This window comes from Onychostruthus taczanowskii, unplaced genomic scaffold (genome assembly GCF_017590055.1).
Source record: "Onychostruthus taczanowskii isolate IOZ18803 unplaced genomic scaffold, ASM1759005v1 scaffold188, whole genome shotgun sequence".
Lineage (NCBI taxonomy): Eukaryota > Metazoa > Chordata > Aves > Passeriformes > Passeridae > Onychostruthus > Onychostruthus taczanowskii.
Window position 1 is genome coordinate 60,737 of NW_024499106.1, and position 16,222 is coordinate 76,958.

The following is a 16,222-nucleotide window of genomic DNA, read 5'->3' on the forward strand; positions in this document are numbered from 1 at the left end:
CCCCACCCTCCCGCAGGGCTCCGCAAATAAATAAATAGACAATCCCGGGAAAATTAACCGTGTGAGGAGCCGCAAATGAGGTGGAAAATTTTAATGGTTCGGCATTTAAAGCTGTGTGACAGGAGGAGGGGGGGGGAGGGAGGTCAGTCCCATTGCCCCCCCCCACCCCTCATTTCCACCATTCCCGGAGCAGCCTCCGCTTCTCGGGGTGCTGGGAATGGGGGGACACCCCAGTGTGGGGGTCCCGCGCCTCCTTCCCATCCCCCACGGGGTTCCCTGTACCCCCCACAACCCCCTCAGCACCCCCAAGAAGTGTGGGGGGGGGAAAACACGGGGACCCCTCCTCACTCCTCCCCTCCCTCCCCTTTCCCCCCCAATTCCGTCCCCGGTACCCCAAAATCCACCCGCCAGGGGGAGCCGCTGCTTTCCCCGCCTCATTTGCATATTTTTGCATACGGCCGCGCCGCGCGGCGTGCCGGCAGCGCCCCCTCGCGGCGGAACCGGGCAAAGCTCGGCCACACCCACTCCGCAAGCCCCGCCCACTCCGCCCGCCCGTCGCCGTGGTTACCGCTGACGTCACGGTGCCGTGACGTCACGGGGCGCAGCCCCCGCTGCCGGGCACCTGTCGGTGGCTCCGCGCCCGCCCCCGCCGCGCTCCAAGGTCCCGTCGTGTCCCCAGCACCGTCACCTGTCGCCCGCCGCCCCTATTCGGGCCCCGCCGGGCCCCGCGCCAGCGCCCGCCCCCCCCGGGACGGGGCGGGGGGGTCCCGGTGCCGCCCCTTCCCCTCCCACCGCCCGGGCACGGCTGAGCCCCGCTGGGGACAGCGGCACCCCACAGTGACCAGTGACCAGTGACCCCCGAACTGGGGCCAGCCAGCGCCCACAATGACCAGTGACCCCCCCATTGGGGCCAGCGGCACCCCACACTGACCAGTGACCAGTGACCCCTGAACTGGGGCCACCAGCACCCCACAGTGACCAGTAACCTCTCCATTGGGGCCAGGAGCACCCCACACTGACCAGTGACCAGTGACCCCTGAACTGGGGCCACCAGCACCCCACAGTGACCAGTAACCTCTCCATTGGGGCCAGGAGCACCCCACACTGACCAGTGACCAGTGACCCCTGAACTGGGGCCACCAGCACCCCACAGTGACCAGTAACCTCTCCATTGGGGCCAGGAGCACCCCACACTGACCAGTGACCAGTGACCCCTGAACTGGGGCCACCAGCACCCCACAGTGACCAGTAACCTCTCCATTGGGGCCAGGAGCACCCCACACTGACCAGTGACCAGTGACCCCTGAACTGGGGCCACCAGCACCCCACAGTGACCAGTGACCCCTGAACTGGGGCTACGGGCACCCCACAGTGACCAGTGACCTCTCCATTGGGGCCAGCAGCACCCCACAGTGACCAGTGACCAGTGACCCCTGAACTGGGGCCAGCAGCACCCCACAGTGACCAGTGACCAGTGACCCCTGAACTGGGGCTACCGGCACCCCACAGTGACCAGTGACTCCTCCACTGGGGCCACCAGCACCCCCACAGTGACCAGTGACCACTGATCCCCCCCACTGGGGCCACCGGCACCCCCACAGTGACCAGTGACTCCTCCTCTGGTGCCCACTGACACCCCCACCGTGACCACTGACCCCCCTGCGGCCACTAGCACCCCCGCAGTGACCAGTGAGCCACCCCCACAGTGACCAGTGACCCCTCCCCTCCCAGGGGTGCCCCCCGCGGTGGGCACTGTCACCCCAACAGTGGCGCCTCCCAAGGGGTCACCGATGTCCCCCCAGTGACCCCCAGAGCGGAGCCACCGGTGCGCCCCCACCCCATTAAATCCACACCGGAAAGCGGGGGATGGGCACAGCCGTGTATTGCCAAAACCCGGGAGCACCGGGAGCACCGGGACGGGACCCCCCCGACCCCCAGTGTCCCCCCCCTCGCTCTGGGGGTCCCCACAGCCCCTCTGGGGGTGCCCCTGTTGCATCCAGCGTCTCTGGAGGCACCAAAACCTCCCGCGGGGGAAGAGCCCTTGGGGCTCCTCCTGTCCTCCCCATCCTGCCCCGGTCCTGGGGGGGGACAGCAGCCCCCCAGGGACACCCCAGGGAGGGGGCAGCAGGAATGGGGGTGCCCCCCCCCGACCCCAAACCTGTCCCGCAGCCTGGGCCCCCCATCCCAATCCAGGGGTCCCCATGCCCAGGGTGCCCCCGTCACATCCCCACCCCGCAGCCTGAGTTTTTCCACCCCATCCCGGGGGTCTCCGTGTCCCCCATCCCGGGGGTCTCTGTGCCCCATCCCAGGGGTCCCCCCCCACCCCCCCAGCCCCCCTCAGATCTCCTCCCGGAAGTCCACAGGGAACAGCCCCACTTTGCGGCCCGTGAAGACTTTGACGTAACCGTTCACCTCCTCCCCCTTCTGCACCACGATCTGCGGGCGAGAGGGGGTCGGGTGAGACCCCCGGGACCCCCCCCAAGACAGGGGGACCCCCCCAGAGCAGGGGGGTGGAGGCAGAGCTGATCTCATCCGAGGTGGGAAGTTTTGGGGTGCCGATGCTGCTTATGGGGGGTAGCTGTGATGGGGGGCTGGGGAGGGGTTTGGGGGTCTCCGGGTGGTGTTGAGGGGGGGGTCCCCGTCTCACCTGATCCTTTTTGAGCGTGATCTGCCCGATTTCCCGGTTGCCCACGAAGGAACGCGTCACCTTGTGCACCCGCTCGCCTGCCCGCACCCGGATGATGAAGTTGGGGGGGAAATATCCGACTTTCTCCCCGATCTTCCCCTGCAGGGAGCGCAAGGGGGGATGGGGGCCGATGTGGGGGGTCCCAGAGCCTCCCCCTCGCCAGGTTGGGGGGTGACAGCAAATTTGGGTGCCCCCCCTGGCAGTGCCACGTGCTTTCCCAGCCTCACCCGCCACCACTCCTCGTTGGAGTCATCGACCACCGTGATCTTCTCCCCCGGCCTGGAAGGGAAGGAGCGGGGGGGGGTCTCTGAGGGGGGCAGACCCCAAGGAAAATCGCTTTTCCTTCAGAATCAGCTCCTCCAGCCCCGTGTGTGGCACGGGACACGCAGCCCACGGGCTCAGGGACAGGCAGGTCCTGCCCAGAGCAGCTCAGCCTCGGGAAATCCACGGAACCACACCGAGCCAAACCCCAAAAATCCTCGGGAAAGAGCCCAGGACGAGGCTGGGAACTCACGGGAAGTCCAGGTCGTCCTTCTCCAGGGCTTTGAAGCGATAAAGTGCCACGAAATAGTGGGACTGCAGGAACCCCCCTGGCTGTGGCTTCTTGCTCTGGGGGACACAGTGGGGTTGGCAGACAGCCCTGAGGGTCCCGGCAGGGAGATCCCACGGGCTCTGCTCGAGGTTTTGGGGTGCAGGGCCAGGATGAGGGGTACCTTGTCATCTGTTGGGCTCTTCTCAGCCTTCTTGTCCCCCTCGGCGGCACCTGGGAACGGGAGGAGGGGTCACACCTCTCCCCGTGGTGCCTCCCGAGGGTCTCCTCAGCCAACGTGGGGATGCAGTGAGAGCCCCGGGGTGGGGACATGAACTGGGGACCCTCTTTCTGCAGGGCAAACCCGCCCCAAACACAGCCAGGGGGTCCCTCCGTGTCCCCACGGGCTCAGCCCCCCAACCCTCGGCGCTCACCACCCTCAGCTTTGCTCCCCACCGGCTTCGTGGCCTCCGACTCCTCGTCCATCATCGCAGCCAAGGGCTGGAAGGCAGAGAGAGCTCTCAGAACATGCAGAATTTGGGGGGCTGGGGGGGGGGGGGGCGGGGGGGGGGGTCACTGGGGTGCACCGGCAGGAATTTGGTGACAGCCCCACGCCACGCTCACGTTCTTCTTGTCGTCCTGCCCCTTCTTGCGCTCCTTGTTGGCCATGATCACTCCCGTCCGCAGCGTCTCGAACACGGGGTCGCTCCTGTTTGCTGCGGAGGCAGGGGAAGGCTCAGAGGGGGGGTGTCGGGGGTGGGACACCCCAAGATGGGGACAAAAGGGACAGGGGGTACTCACCGAGCTGGTCCTTGGTGCCGGCGTACTGCTGGTCGCTGTAGAGGGGGGAGCTGTACGCCCGCCGGAACCCGGGGGGCTGCGAGGACAGAGGGGGGGGTCGCAGCATCAGCCACACCCCAGAGCCACCTGAGCCACATCAGCCACCCCCCAGAGCCACCTGAGCCACATCAGCCACCCCCCAGAGCCACCCACAGCTGGGGGGACCCCCAGAGGGGGACGGGGGTCCCCTTCAGAGGCAGGAAATGACCAGGGGTGGTGGCACCTGCGTCCTGCCGGGGGTGCCCGAGCTGGGGGCTGGAGGGGGGGGATGTGGCACTCACGATCTTGCCGAAGCAGCGCTGCATCTCCACGTAGGACTGGCAGTGGTGGTGGATGTTGGTTTTGCAGTTCTTGCACCTCAGGCCAAATTTGTTGTTGACTGGCAGCGGCGGGGTGGTGGAAAGGAGAGGGAATGTGACACTGCAGCTGTGAAACGGCCGCGACAGAGCCCTGGGCAGCCTTGACCCCCCAGCCCCAGCCGTACCCGTGGGCCCCCAGCCTTGCCCACGACCCCCAGCCCCCCCCTCAGGACTCACGGACGATCATGCGGGCACAAACATCACAAAATTTGGGCTTTTTGAAGTAATGGTCTTTGAACTTGTGGGGTTTGTCGTTAACGAGTTTCTCCGGTTCGGGAGGGGGCTCGGGCTCCTCCTCCTCTTCCTCCTCTTCGTCATCCTCATAGATGTAGTAGATGGGTCCCCCCGAGGGGCTGACCAGCTCCCCGTTGGGCTGTGGCTCCTGCACCGGCTCCTCCTTGGGTTTTCGCTGGAAAAGTTGCTTCAGCTTCTGCAGCTGCTGGGGCAGGAGGGGACGGACGGTGTGTGGCAGTGCGGGGGAGGAAGGAGGGCAGACCCCCCGTGCCCAGCTCCTCGCCCCCGTGAACCCCTTCACAAGAGGGAGGAGACTCCAGGAACGCTCTGAAGATGGGGATATTCCTGCAAGTCCCGTGAAATCTCTGTGGCTGTGGCTCCTGAGCACGCCGGGGAAATGCCAAGCTGGGAAATGCCCACCCTACACCTGGCTGGATCAGGGTCCCACCAGGCACCCCCGGCCTCCCAAATCCTCCTGGGGCTGTGGCAGGATGATGACAGAGATGGCGCTTCCCCCACCCACCCAAACTGCCCCGTGGGCACCCACTTACCCGGCTCTTGGGTTTCCCACCTGAAGCAGGTGAAGCCGGCGGCTCTGGCACTTCCTTCTCCGTCATGCTGCAAGGGGGAGAGCAGGGATGGCTTTGGCTGGAGCAGCTCCAGCTGCCCCGGTGGTCGGACCGTGCTGGGTGGGCAGTGCCACCCCTTCCCCTGCCCGGGCAGCAGCTCCTGTCCTGGCAGGGCTGGTTCTGCCAGGGAAAACCCCGGGTTCATTCCCAGGGCTGGTTCTGCCAGAGGAAAACCCCGGGTTCACTCCCAGGGCTGGTTCTGCCAGAGGAAACCCCGGGTTCACTCCCAGGGCTGGTTCTGCCAGGGAAAACCCTGGGTTCACTCCCATTGCCCATCCTGCAGCCCCTGCCAGGGCTGGTTGTGCCTCGGTGAGCCCCAGGGCCAGGCTGGAGCAGGTCGGTGCCCAGCCCAGAGTGTGGCACATCCCTGGCTCTGTGAGCCAGCCCCTGGGCTACCTGCATGTGCCCACCTTAGCCCGGGCATCTCCATCTCACCATGCCACTCTTGCCCCTCAGGTGGGGACACTGATGGGCATCATCCAGCTTTGGGCTGCCAGCGGGGCAGGACCTGCTCCTGCATCCCCCAAACCATCCCGGTGCCACCTCAGACAGCCCTACCCACGGTGCTTCCACCCAGAACTCCCTGGTTTTGGTGATACCCACTCCAGTCAGGAAAGGCAATCAGGAAAACCATTAGGATAACCAGTCAAGAAAACCATTAGGAAAATCATCAGGAAAAGCAGGCAGGAAAAGCAGCCAGGAAAACCAGTCAGGGAAAGCAGTCAGGAAAACCATCAAGAAAAATATTCGGGAAAACCATCAGAAAAAACAGTGAGGAAAACCATCAGGAAAAAGCAGTCAGAAAAACCATCAGAAAAACCAGCGAGGAAAACCATCAGAAAAACCAGTCAGGAAAACGAGACAGGAAAACCAGTCAGGAAAATGAGACAGGAAAACTATCAGAAAAACCAGTGAGGAAAACCATCAGGAAAACCATCAGGAAAAACATTCAGGAAAACCATCAGGAAAACCAACGAGAAAAACGAGTCAGGAAAACCATCAGCAAAACCAGTCAGGAAAACCAGTCAGGAAAACCAGCCAGGAAAACCAGTCAGGGAAAGCAGTCAGGAAAAGCAGGCAGGAAAAGCAGTCAGGAAAACCAGTGAGGAAAACCATCCAGGAAAACCACCAGGAAAACCAGCCAGGAAAACCATCAGAAAAACCAGCCAGGAAAACCATCAGGAAAAATATTCAGGAAAACCATCAGGAAAATCAGTGAGGAAAACCATCAGGAAAACCAGTCAGGAAAACCATCAGGAAAATCAGTGAGGAAAACCATCAGGAAAACCAACGAGAAAACCGAGTCAGGAAAACCATCAGCAAAACCAGTCAGGAAAACCAGTCAGGAAAACCAGTCAGGAAAACCATCAGAAAAACCAGTCAGGAAAACGAGACAGGAAAACCAGTCAGGAAAATGAGACAGGAAAACTATCAGAAAAACCAGTGAGGAAAACCATCAGGAAAACCATCAGGAAAAACATTCAGGAAAACCATCAGGAAAACCAACGAGAAAAACGAGTCAGGAAAACCATCAGCAAAACCAGTCAGGAAAACCAGTCAGGAAAACCAGCCAGGAAAACCAGTCAGGAAAACCATCAGGAAAACCATCAGGAAAACCATCCAGGAAAACCATTCAGGAAAACCATCCAGGAAAACCATCAGGAAGCAGCAACGGGAACGGGGAGCGCTGGCGCTGCACGATTGGGGCACCCCCAGGCCCTACAACCCCGGGGGGGGGCCCAGGGTGGGCACAAGCAGGGCAAGAGGGGCACACGGGGGGCACTCACCCTGCGCCTGGCGCTCTCGCCCCGCGCTGGAGAAGCCCCCGAAGCGCGGCCGGTGCCGGGGCCCCGATGGGCGCAGAGCCCCCAGCCCTGGGTGGCGGGGGGAGGGCGGCGGTCCGGTGGCCAGCGGAGTGACAGGGCAGAGGGGGACGACAGCTGAGCCGTGCCGGGGGCTGACGCCGGGAAATTGGAGCCCCAGCGTGCGCCGGGAGGGAGCGGGCGGAGGAGCCGCCGGCTATTTGCGTTGGTGGGTTGCTGGGCGTGCCAGGGGCCCCCCCAGCCTGGCCTGGGATAAAGAAGGAAGCGGGAACAGCCAGGGCTCCAGGAATTGGGCACACGGCGGGTTCCAGGAGCTGGGCACGCCAAAGGCTCCAGCTGCAGTGCCTGCTTTGCCCGGGCATTGGAGGCTGCTGCGGGTTCAGCGGGCAGAGGGGCGGCAGTGGGGTCTGGCAGGGGGTGGAGCGGCTGCCTCGCAGCCCCTGGCACCAAATCCTGCTGGTCCAGGCTCTGCTGGGATGGCAGGAGCTGGGATCCCACTGCTGCCAGGCTGCCTGTGGACAGGGACACAGCCCTGAGGTCCCTGCCTAAGGTGGCACTGAGGTGGGAGCTGGAACCAGCCTGAGCTGGAGCTCCCCTTCCTGGCAGCTCTTACCTGTCCAGCTGCACCTGCTCAGGAAGGCTGGGAGCATCCTGCTACTGCCAGAGGCTCTGGCTGTGCACCCCAAATCCTGTCCCCACCTGCCCCTGCCAGCTCCAGGTGCTGCTGCTGTCAGCAGGAATGTGATGATTCCTGGCAGGGCGCTCCACGCCCTCATTCCTGCCCTGGAATTCCACAGCTGGATGGGGCTGGCAGCTGGAGAAGGGGCCATGAATATCTGTCAGGGGAGTCCAGCCCTGATCCAAATGCTTTGATCCCAGCCTGGGATGCCCACGTTGGCACACCACAGGATCATCCCCCTGCCAGTGTCCCCTCTGCTGTCCCCTCACCCCACTGAGGCAGCCCAGAGCCCCAACACTGGCAGAGAACGGGAAGTTCAAGCGATGGGACAATTTTCCTTTTTTTTCTTTTTATTTAAAAACAACCCCCCAAAAAAAAAAAAAAAAAAAAAAAAAAAGAAAAAAATTCCCCCTCCCCCCCCAACCCCCAGCAAAATAATAATTTGATTAAATAAAATGTGCAGTGAACATACCAATCAACACCTGTATGTGCGGTCCAACACAGTGCTTAAACAAAACCATAGACACAGGGGAGGGGGGCGGGCACGGGCGTCACTCCAAAAAAAAAAAAAACAATAATTAAAAAAAAAAAATCAACTTCTTGTCTCTTAATTATGTTCATATAAATATATCAAGGAAAGAGGGCGAGAGGAAGGGAGGGTGGGAGGAGAAGAGGCCCAGGGGAGTGCCCGGTGCCCTACTGGGAGCTGGCCCGCTCCAGCACCCGCAGGTCGTAGTTCTTTTTGGCCACGCGCAGTTTGAAGCGGCTGAGGGAGTTGTTGAGTCGGAGGGAGGCGTTTTGGGCAGCCAGGGGGCTGGGGAACACGGCCACGATGGTGTATAAGGCAGCGAGGTCACTGTGCCTGCCGTTCTCCGGAGTCCCGCTGTTGTCCCCGCCGCCGCCTCCGTCCCCGCGGCGCCCCTGAGTCTCTTTGAGCCACTGGATTTTGGCACCGGCCATGGCGAGCTGGGTGAAGAGCTTGTCGGCCTCTGTCCGTGTGATGCCCTCGGGCAGGTCTGTCACCTCCAGCACCCGGCCCAGCACTGCAGGGAAGAGCCGCGTGTCACCAGGTGCCACCGGGCTGGAGCAGCCACCTCTCCTGGGCACAGGAACCAAGCTGCTCCCAGCAGGAATCTATTCTTTGAAGCCACCCAATCTACTCTTTGAAGCCACCCAATCTATTTTTTGAAGCCACCCAATCTATTCTTTGAAGCCAGTTATTTTTTTAAGCCCTCCAAACCACCCCTACCTGCTCCCTGGCATGCCCCATCCCAATCCCCCCCTGTGCCCACAATGGTGGTTTTGCTTCAGGAGGAGATGTGGGTATTCCCACAGCTGCAGGGACACCAAGTGTCCTTTGGATAGTCCAGGCTTTCCCAGGGGCTCTGTGCTGTTTTCCTACCCCAAACCTTCAGCTAGCAGGACTGGGAGCCAACCCCACGGTGCCACCCTGATCCTGGCAGGGAGAATGGCTGCACCACGGAGGGTGGTGGCACTGGGTGTGTCCTGTCCTGTGGTACCCAAATCCCTCTGCAGCTCCAGGCTCCAGTTCCTGCCCAGTGGTCCCCAAATCCCTCTGCAGCTCCAGCCCTGCCCTTGGAACCCAAACCCCTCTGCAGCTCCTGGCTCTCCCCTATCCCTGTCCTGTGGTCCCCAAATCCCTCTGCAGCTCCTGGCTCTGAGCTCTGCCCTGTGGTACCCAAATCCTTCTGCAGCTCCAGGCTCCAGTTCCTGCCCAGTGGTCCCTAAATCCCTCTGCAGCTCCTGGTTTTGATCTCTGCCCCTGCCCTGTGGTACCCAAATCCTTCTGCCGCTCCAGGCTCCAGTTCCTGCCCAGTGGTCCCTAAATCCCTCTGCAGCTCCTGGTTTTGATCTCTGCCCCTGCCCTGTGGTACCCAAATCCTTCTGCCGCTCCAGGCTCCAGTTCCTGCCCAGTGGTCCCTAAATCCCTCTGCAGCTCCTGGTTTTGATCTCTGCCCCTGCCCTGTGGTACCCAAATCCTTCTGCCGCTCCAGGCTCCAGTTCCTGCCCAGTGGTCCCTAAATCCCTCTGCAGCTCCTGGTTTTGATCTCTGCCCCTGCCCTGTGGTACCCAAATCCTTCTGCCGCTCCAGGCTCCAGTTCCTGCCCAGTGGTCCCTAAATCCCTCTGCAGCTCCTGGTTTTGATCTCTGCCCCTGCCCTGTGGTACCCAAATCCTTCTGCCGCTCCAGGCTCCAGTTCCTGCCCAGTGGTCCCTAAATCCCTCTGCAGCTCCTGGTTTTGATCTCTGCCCCTGCCCTGTGGTACCCAAATCCTTCTGCCGCTCCAGGCTCCAGTTCCTGCCCAGTGGTCCCTAAATCCCTCTGCAGCTCCTGGTTTTGATCTCTGCCCCTGCCCTGTGGTACCCAAATCCTTCTGCCGCTCCAGGCTCCAGTTCCTGCCCAGTGGTCCCTAAATCCCTCTGCAGCTCCTGGTTTTGACCTCTGCCCCTGCCCTGTGGCCCCCAAATCCCTCTGGCTCCAGTTTGTGCCCAGTGGTCCCCAAATCTCTCTGCATCTCTTGGCTCTGACCTCTGCCCCTGTCCTGTGGCCTCCAAATCCCTCTGTAGCTCCAGGCTCCAGTTCCTGCCCAGTGGTCCCCAGACCCCTCTGCAGCTCCTGGTTTTGACCTCTGCCCCTGCCCTGTGGCCCCCAAATCCCTCTCTGCAGCTCCAGCCCCTGTCCTGTGGCCCCCAAATTCCTCTGCAGCTCCTGGCTCTGAGCTCTACCCTGTGGCACCCAAATCTCTCTGCAGCTCCTGGCTCTGAGCTCTGCCTTGTGATACCCAAATTTCTCTGCAGCTCCAGCCCCTGCCCTGTGGCCCCCAAATCCCTGTGCAGCTCCAGCCCCTGCCCTTGGTACCCAAATCCCTCTGTAGCTCCAGGCTCCAGTTCCTGCCCAGTGGTCCCCAAATCCCTCTGCAGCTCCTGGTTTTGACCTCTGCCCCTGCCCTGTGGCCCCCAAATCCCTCTGCAGCTCCAGCCCCTGCCCTTGGTACCCAAATTTCTCTGCAGCTCCAGCCCCTGCCCTTGGTACCCAAATCCCTCTGCAGCTCCTGGCTCCAGCCCTGGCCTGGGCTTAGCAGAGCTGCTGGAGGATTCTTTGCTAATATTAACGTGGCACGTAGGGACCATGCCAGGGGCAGGAGGGGGGAGGCAGCTCTTAAAGGGCCCCTGCAACCAGCTGTGGGTGGTGACACTGAGGTGACATGGGGGACAAGCCTCCAGAGGGTCAGTGAGGGCTGCTCCCTCCAAGCTGTGGGTCCCTCCCTTCCCAAGGACCCAGTGGAGACACTCTGGACATGGGTGGAAAGTTTTCACTGGAACCCTCAGCTCTCACAGCCACTCAGAGATCCCAAATCTCAAAAATGAGGCTCCCATGGGAAAGGGAGGCATGAGTGGGAAGAGTGACTTGGAAAAGCAGTGGTGGGAGTGAGATCTCAGAGTTTGGACACTCACTTTCTGCTGAGAAAGAGGAATAAAATCCCAGCTCTGCCAGCTCCATCATCTCCACCCTCTGAGAGGCAGGAATAGCATCCAGGTGTCCTCCTCAGAGGTTTTACTCCCTGTTCCCCCACCTCCCTCAGGGCACAGCAGGCTGGGGCTGGAGCTGCTGCATCCCCAGCCTGCACCCACCTGGGCTGGGGGGTGTTTGTGGGTGTGGGGAGGAGGGACTGGCAGGAACCACCCTCCAAAACCAGCACAGGGTCCTGTGGGACGCTGGTGTGGGCAGGGATGGCACCTGGAGTCTCCAACACAGAGTTCTGTGGGACGCTGGTGTGGGCAGGCATGGCACCTGGAGTCTCCAACACAGAGTTCTGTGGGATGCTGGTGTGGGCAGGGATGGCACCTGGAGTCACCAACATCCCTTTGTGGGGACATCAGAGGGCAAAAAGTGGCCGGAGGGGGGTCACTTGCCTACGTCACTTGTCCCCAGGTCGGTGGACGCCGACTTCAGGGCCTGTCTCTTGCTGCGGTTCCCGTGTTTCATTCCAGTCTGCCCCTTGAAGGAGACAAAGAGCACCGTGTCACCTCAGGGGACATTGTGGCTTTGTGATGCCCACAGAAGGGCTGGGGAAGGGACACCTGGCCTGGCTGTACCTGGTGTCCTGTGTAGCTGGGCTGGTTGTGGAGCAGCGGCGGGGGACACAGGGACAGGTTGTACTGCAGAGGTTGGCCCAGCAGCGAGTACCTCCCATCACCTGCACAAGGAGCCCGAATTTGTGGGGTTCCCAGGAAAAAAATCCCACATTCCCAGCCCTGGGCTGTCCCCACAGGCCTCTCCCTTACCTTGTGCTGGGCCCATGGGCCTGGGGAACTGTGTGAGGACGGGGAGGGGGCTCAGCCCCGTGCACACGCTGTTGAGGTTGGTGACGGGCGACGGCGTCGGGGACTGCGTGGGGGACGTGATGGGGCTGTTCAGCTGGGTGCTGGCCTGGGGGAGGGACAGTGTCAGACACCCCCAGGGCTTGTGACCCCCCAAGCCATCACCCAGCCCACTCCAAAGGCCTCCCAGTCCCTCCCAGTACCTGAGCACTGGAGTCGGGGTTGTAGAGGTCTCCTGGCTTCTGTCCCCGCTGCTCCAGGCTGTAGTACTTACAGTGGCTCCACTGCACCACGGGGGGGTTCTGGGGGGCCTGGGGGCCGTTGGGGACATTCAGCTGCATCACCACCACACCAGGGCCTGATGGGGACACGCCTGGGGACAGACATAGGTGTGTAAGGCCAAGGCTGTGCTGCTGTGGGACACAGGGCACCTGCCTGACCCTGCCACTGCACAGCCTTCCCCACAGTCCCACTCTGGACTCTCTCCTCTGCCACTCATGATTTTTCCAGGCTGGAAAAACCCTACCAGGACCCTCTGGGGACTCTTCTCTAATAGCAAAGGTTACATCTGGCAGTGATGATGTTTAATCCAGGAGAAATGGGAGAACAGGGGCCAAGCTGAGGGATGGCAGCTCAGAGACCGCTCTGAACATCTCCACAAAACTCCAGGCAAAGGCTTCAAGCACAGATCCAGGTCCAGAACCCTCAGCTCAGATCCTGCAGCTCACCAGGTCCTGACCTCCATCATCCCAGCTCAGATCCTGCAGCTCACCAGACCCAGATCTCCATCATCCCAGCTCAGATCCTGCAGCTCACAGGTACAGAACTTCTTCATCCCAGCTCAACTTCTGTTCCAGCTCACCAGGCCCAACCTCCATCATCCCAGCTCAGATCCTGCAGCTCACCAAGCCCACACCTCCATCATCCCAGCTCAGATCCTGCAGTTCACCAAGCCCAGACCTCCATCATCCCAGTTCAGATCCTGCAGCTCACCAAGCCCAGATTTCCATCATCCCAGGCCCACACCTCCATCACCCCAGCTCAGATCCTGCAGCTCACCAAGCCCAGATTTCCATCATCCCAGGCCCACACCTCCATCACCCCAGCTCAGATCCTGCAGCTCACCAAGCCCAGACCTCCATCATCCCAGCTCAGATCCTGCTCCAGCTCACTCCCAGCAGCTGTGACAGGCAGCAGGAATCCCCAACCTCCCCATCTGCAGTTCTTTCCCTCTCTCACCAATCTCAGCCCACCCCCTGCCCACCCTGGCAGGGAGATGCCACATCCTGATCATGCCCAGCCTGAGGAATCCCCTTGCCCTGGAGCTGCCAGACTTGGCTGTGAAGTGGCAGCTCCAGAGCCCATGATCCAAAGGCTGATCCCACCTGTGGAGTGGATGCCAGCCTTGCCCCTGGTACCTGAATACTGCTGCTGCATCTGGGGGGGGCTGCAGGGCGCCGGGGACTGCGGCATCTGGTACTGCTCGGAGCCAGGAGGCTGCAGGAACCCCACGGATGGGCTGTGGAGCACAGAGGGCTCAGGTGAGCATGGGCATGGGGAGGAAGAGCTGGGGCACCTGCACGGGTTATTCCCAGCTGTTATTGTCACTGCTTTTAATGAAAGGATGGGGCTGGTTTTGGGCTAAGAATGATTTATTGTCCAGATAAACATCAGCCTCAGAGGCTGCGAGGTTTTAGAGGAGCAAGCTGTCGGCCATAGCTCAGAGTAGTCACAAGTTTCTTTGTTACAAGGTAATACAGAACTTTCTAACCTAACAAACAGTTGCTACAGGGTTTATTTTGTTTTTCTAACCTGTCACCTTTACCCACTACTGCTGCACTGTGGATACTTTTGTCTCATGGGCTTCTAACTCACATTCACACAGATGCTTCTGTTGTAACTTTTAAACTCTTGGTTTATTCTACATTTATACAAACCCTTCACCACTACATTTATACAAACCCTTCACCACTTTATCAATACAGTTTCCTACATTATAAACCCTTCACCAACTTATCAATACAGTTTCCTACATTACAGACCCTTCACCACTTTATCAATACAGTTTCTTACATTATAAACCCCTCACCAACTTATCAATACAGTTTCCTACATTACAGACCCTTCACCACTTTATCAATACAGTTTCCTACATTATAAACCCTTCACCAACTTATCAATACAGTTTCCTACATTACAGACCCTTCACCACTTTATCAATACAGTTTCCTACATTATAAACCCTTCACCAACTTATCAATACAGTTTCCTACATTACAGACCCTTCACCACTTTATCAATACAGTTTCTTACATTATAAACCCTTCACCAATTTATCAATGCAATTTCTCACTTATTTAAGGCATATTCTTACTTACAACTATAGAAACATAAATTTATGATTTTCCTCCTCAACGTGTGTTGGATTTTTACACCAATCCCAGCTTCTCCCAAGGCTGCAGATCAAACCCTGCTGTGCCTTTGGAAGTTTCTGTTTTTCTGATTCCCACAGCCAGCTCTCTCTTTTCTGGGATGGCTGAACACACAGGAGCCTCTGCAGAGGGCTGGGCACACAGGACAGGGCTGGGCACACAGAGCTTGACCCACTGGTGGTCACTCCACAAAACTCCAGGCAAAGGCTTCAAGCACAGATCCAGGTCCAGAACCCTCAGCTCAGATCCTGCAGCTCACCAGGTCCTGACCTCCATCATCCCAGCTCAGATCCTGCAGCTCACAGGTACAGAACTTCTTCATCCCAGCTCAACTTCTGTTCCAGTTCACCAGGCCCAACCTCCATCATCCCAGTTCAGATCCTGCAGCTCACCAAGCCCAGACCTCCATCATCCCAGCTCAGATCCTGCTCCAGCTCACTCCCAGCAGCTGTGACAGGCAGCAGGAATCCCCAACCTCCCCATCTGCAGTTCTTTCCCTCTCTCACCAATCTCAGCCCACCCCCTGCCCACCCTGGCAGGGAGATGCCACATCCTGATCATGCCCAGCCTGAGGAATCCCCTTGCCCTGGAGCTGCCAGACTTGGCTGTGAAGTGGCAGCTCCAGAGCCCATGATCCAAAGGCTGATCCCACCTGTGGAGTGGATGCCAGCCTTGCCCCTGGTACCTGAATACTGCTGCTGCATCTGGGGGGGGCTGCAGGGCGCCGGGGACTGCGGCATCTGGTACTGCTCGGAGCCAGGAGGCTGCAGGAACCCCACGGATGGGCTGTGGAGCACAGAGGGCTCAGGTGAGCATGGGCATGGGGAGGAAGAGCTGGGGCACCTGCACGGGTTATTCCCAGCTGTTATTGTCACTGCTTTTAATGAAAGGATGGGGCTGGTTTTGGGCTAAGAATGATTTATTGTCCAGATAAACATCAGCCTCAGAGGCTGCGAGGTTTTAGAGGAGCAAGCTGTCGGCCATAGCTCAGAGTAGTCACAAGTTTCTTTGTTACAAGGTAATACAGAACTTTCTAACCTAATAAACAGTTGCTACAGGGTTTATTTTGTTTTTCTAACCTGTCACCTTTACCCACTACTGCTGCACTGTGGATACTTTTGTCTCATGGGCTTCTAACTCACATTCACACAGATGCTTCTGTTGTAACTTTTAAACTCTTGGCTTATTCTATACAACCACACCCCTACATTTATATAAACACCTCATCACCTTATCAATATAGTTTCCTACATTATAAACCCTTCACCAACTTATCAATACAGTTTCCTACATTACAGACCCTTCACCACTTTATCAATACAGTTTCTTACATTATAAACCCCTCACCACTTTATCAATGCAATTTCTCACTTATTTAAGGCATATTCTTACTTACAACTATAGAAACATAAATTTATGATTTTCCTCCTCAACGTGTGTTGGATTTTTACACCAATCCCAGCCTCTCCCAAGGCTGCAGATCAAACCCTGCTGTGCCTTTGGAAGTTTCTGTTTTTCTGATTCCCCCAGCCAGCTCTCTCTTTTCTGGGATGGCTGAACACACAGGAGCCTCTGCAGAGGGCTGGGCACACAGGACAGGGCTGGGCACACAGGACAGGGCTGGGCACACACAGCTTGACCCACTGGTGGTCAGGAAGCCCTGACCAA

General features: G+C 59.2%; 2 protein-coding genes across 3 annotated transcripts in view; both read right to left on the reverse strand.

Moving 5' to 3' along the window:
* Nucleotides 1–1,866: 1,866 nt before the first annotated feature.
* On the reverse strand, nucleotides 1,867–7,197 carry STAC3 (SH3 and cysteine rich domain 3). 2 transcript variants are annotated; one of them, XM_041401219.1, is made up of 12 exons: nucleotides 7,065–7,197; nucleotides 5,200–5,266; nucleotides 4,592–4,850; nucleotides 4,337–4,434; nucleotides 4,017–4,092; nucleotides 3,840–3,931; nucleotides 3,650–3,716; nucleotides 3,400–3,449; nucleotides 3,201–3,295; nucleotides 2,914–2,965; nucleotides 2,648–2,785; nucleotides 1,867–2,436 (listed from the first exon to the last, which is right to left on the reverse strand). In XM_041401219.1, exons 2-12 carry the CDS (start codon nucleotides 5,263–5,265, stop codon nucleotides 2,338–2,340), a joined length of 1,092 nt encoding a protein of 363 aa, XP_041257153.1. In that variant the 5' UTR covers nucleotide 5,266; nucleotides 7,065–7,197; the 3' UTR covers nucleotides 1,867–2,337. The 2 variants fall into 2 exon arrangements, with proteins under 2 accessions (XP_041257153.1, XP_041257154.1); XM_041401220.1 differs by lacking the exon at nucleotides 7,065–7,197 and having other exon boundaries at nucleotides 4,592–4,853; nucleotides 5,220–5,253.
* Nucleotides 7,198–8,182: 985 nt separating this feature from the next.
* The window catches only part of R3HDM2 (R3H domain containing 2), a 31,626-nt gene continuing 23,586 nt past the window's right edge, over nucleotides 8,183–16,222 (reverse strand). The window contains exons 18-23 of the mRNA XM_041401251.1: nucleotides 15,240–15,340; nucleotides 12,326–12,495; nucleotides 12,087–12,231; nucleotides 11,898–11,998; nucleotides 11,715–11,799; nucleotides 8,183–8,822 (exon numbers count right to left, since the gene is read on the reverse strand). Coding sequence (XP_041257185.1) covers nucleotides 8,476–8,822; nucleotides 11,715–11,799; nucleotides 11,898–11,998; nucleotides 12,087–12,231; nucleotides 12,326–12,495; nucleotides 15,240–15,340 — 949 coding nt within the window. The 3' untranslated portion in view covers nucleotides 8,183–8,475. The remainder of the gene's footprint in view (nucleotides 8,823–11,714; nucleotides 11,800–11,897; nucleotides 11,999–12,086; nucleotides 12,232–12,325; nucleotides 12,496–15,239; nucleotides 15,341–16,222) is intronic.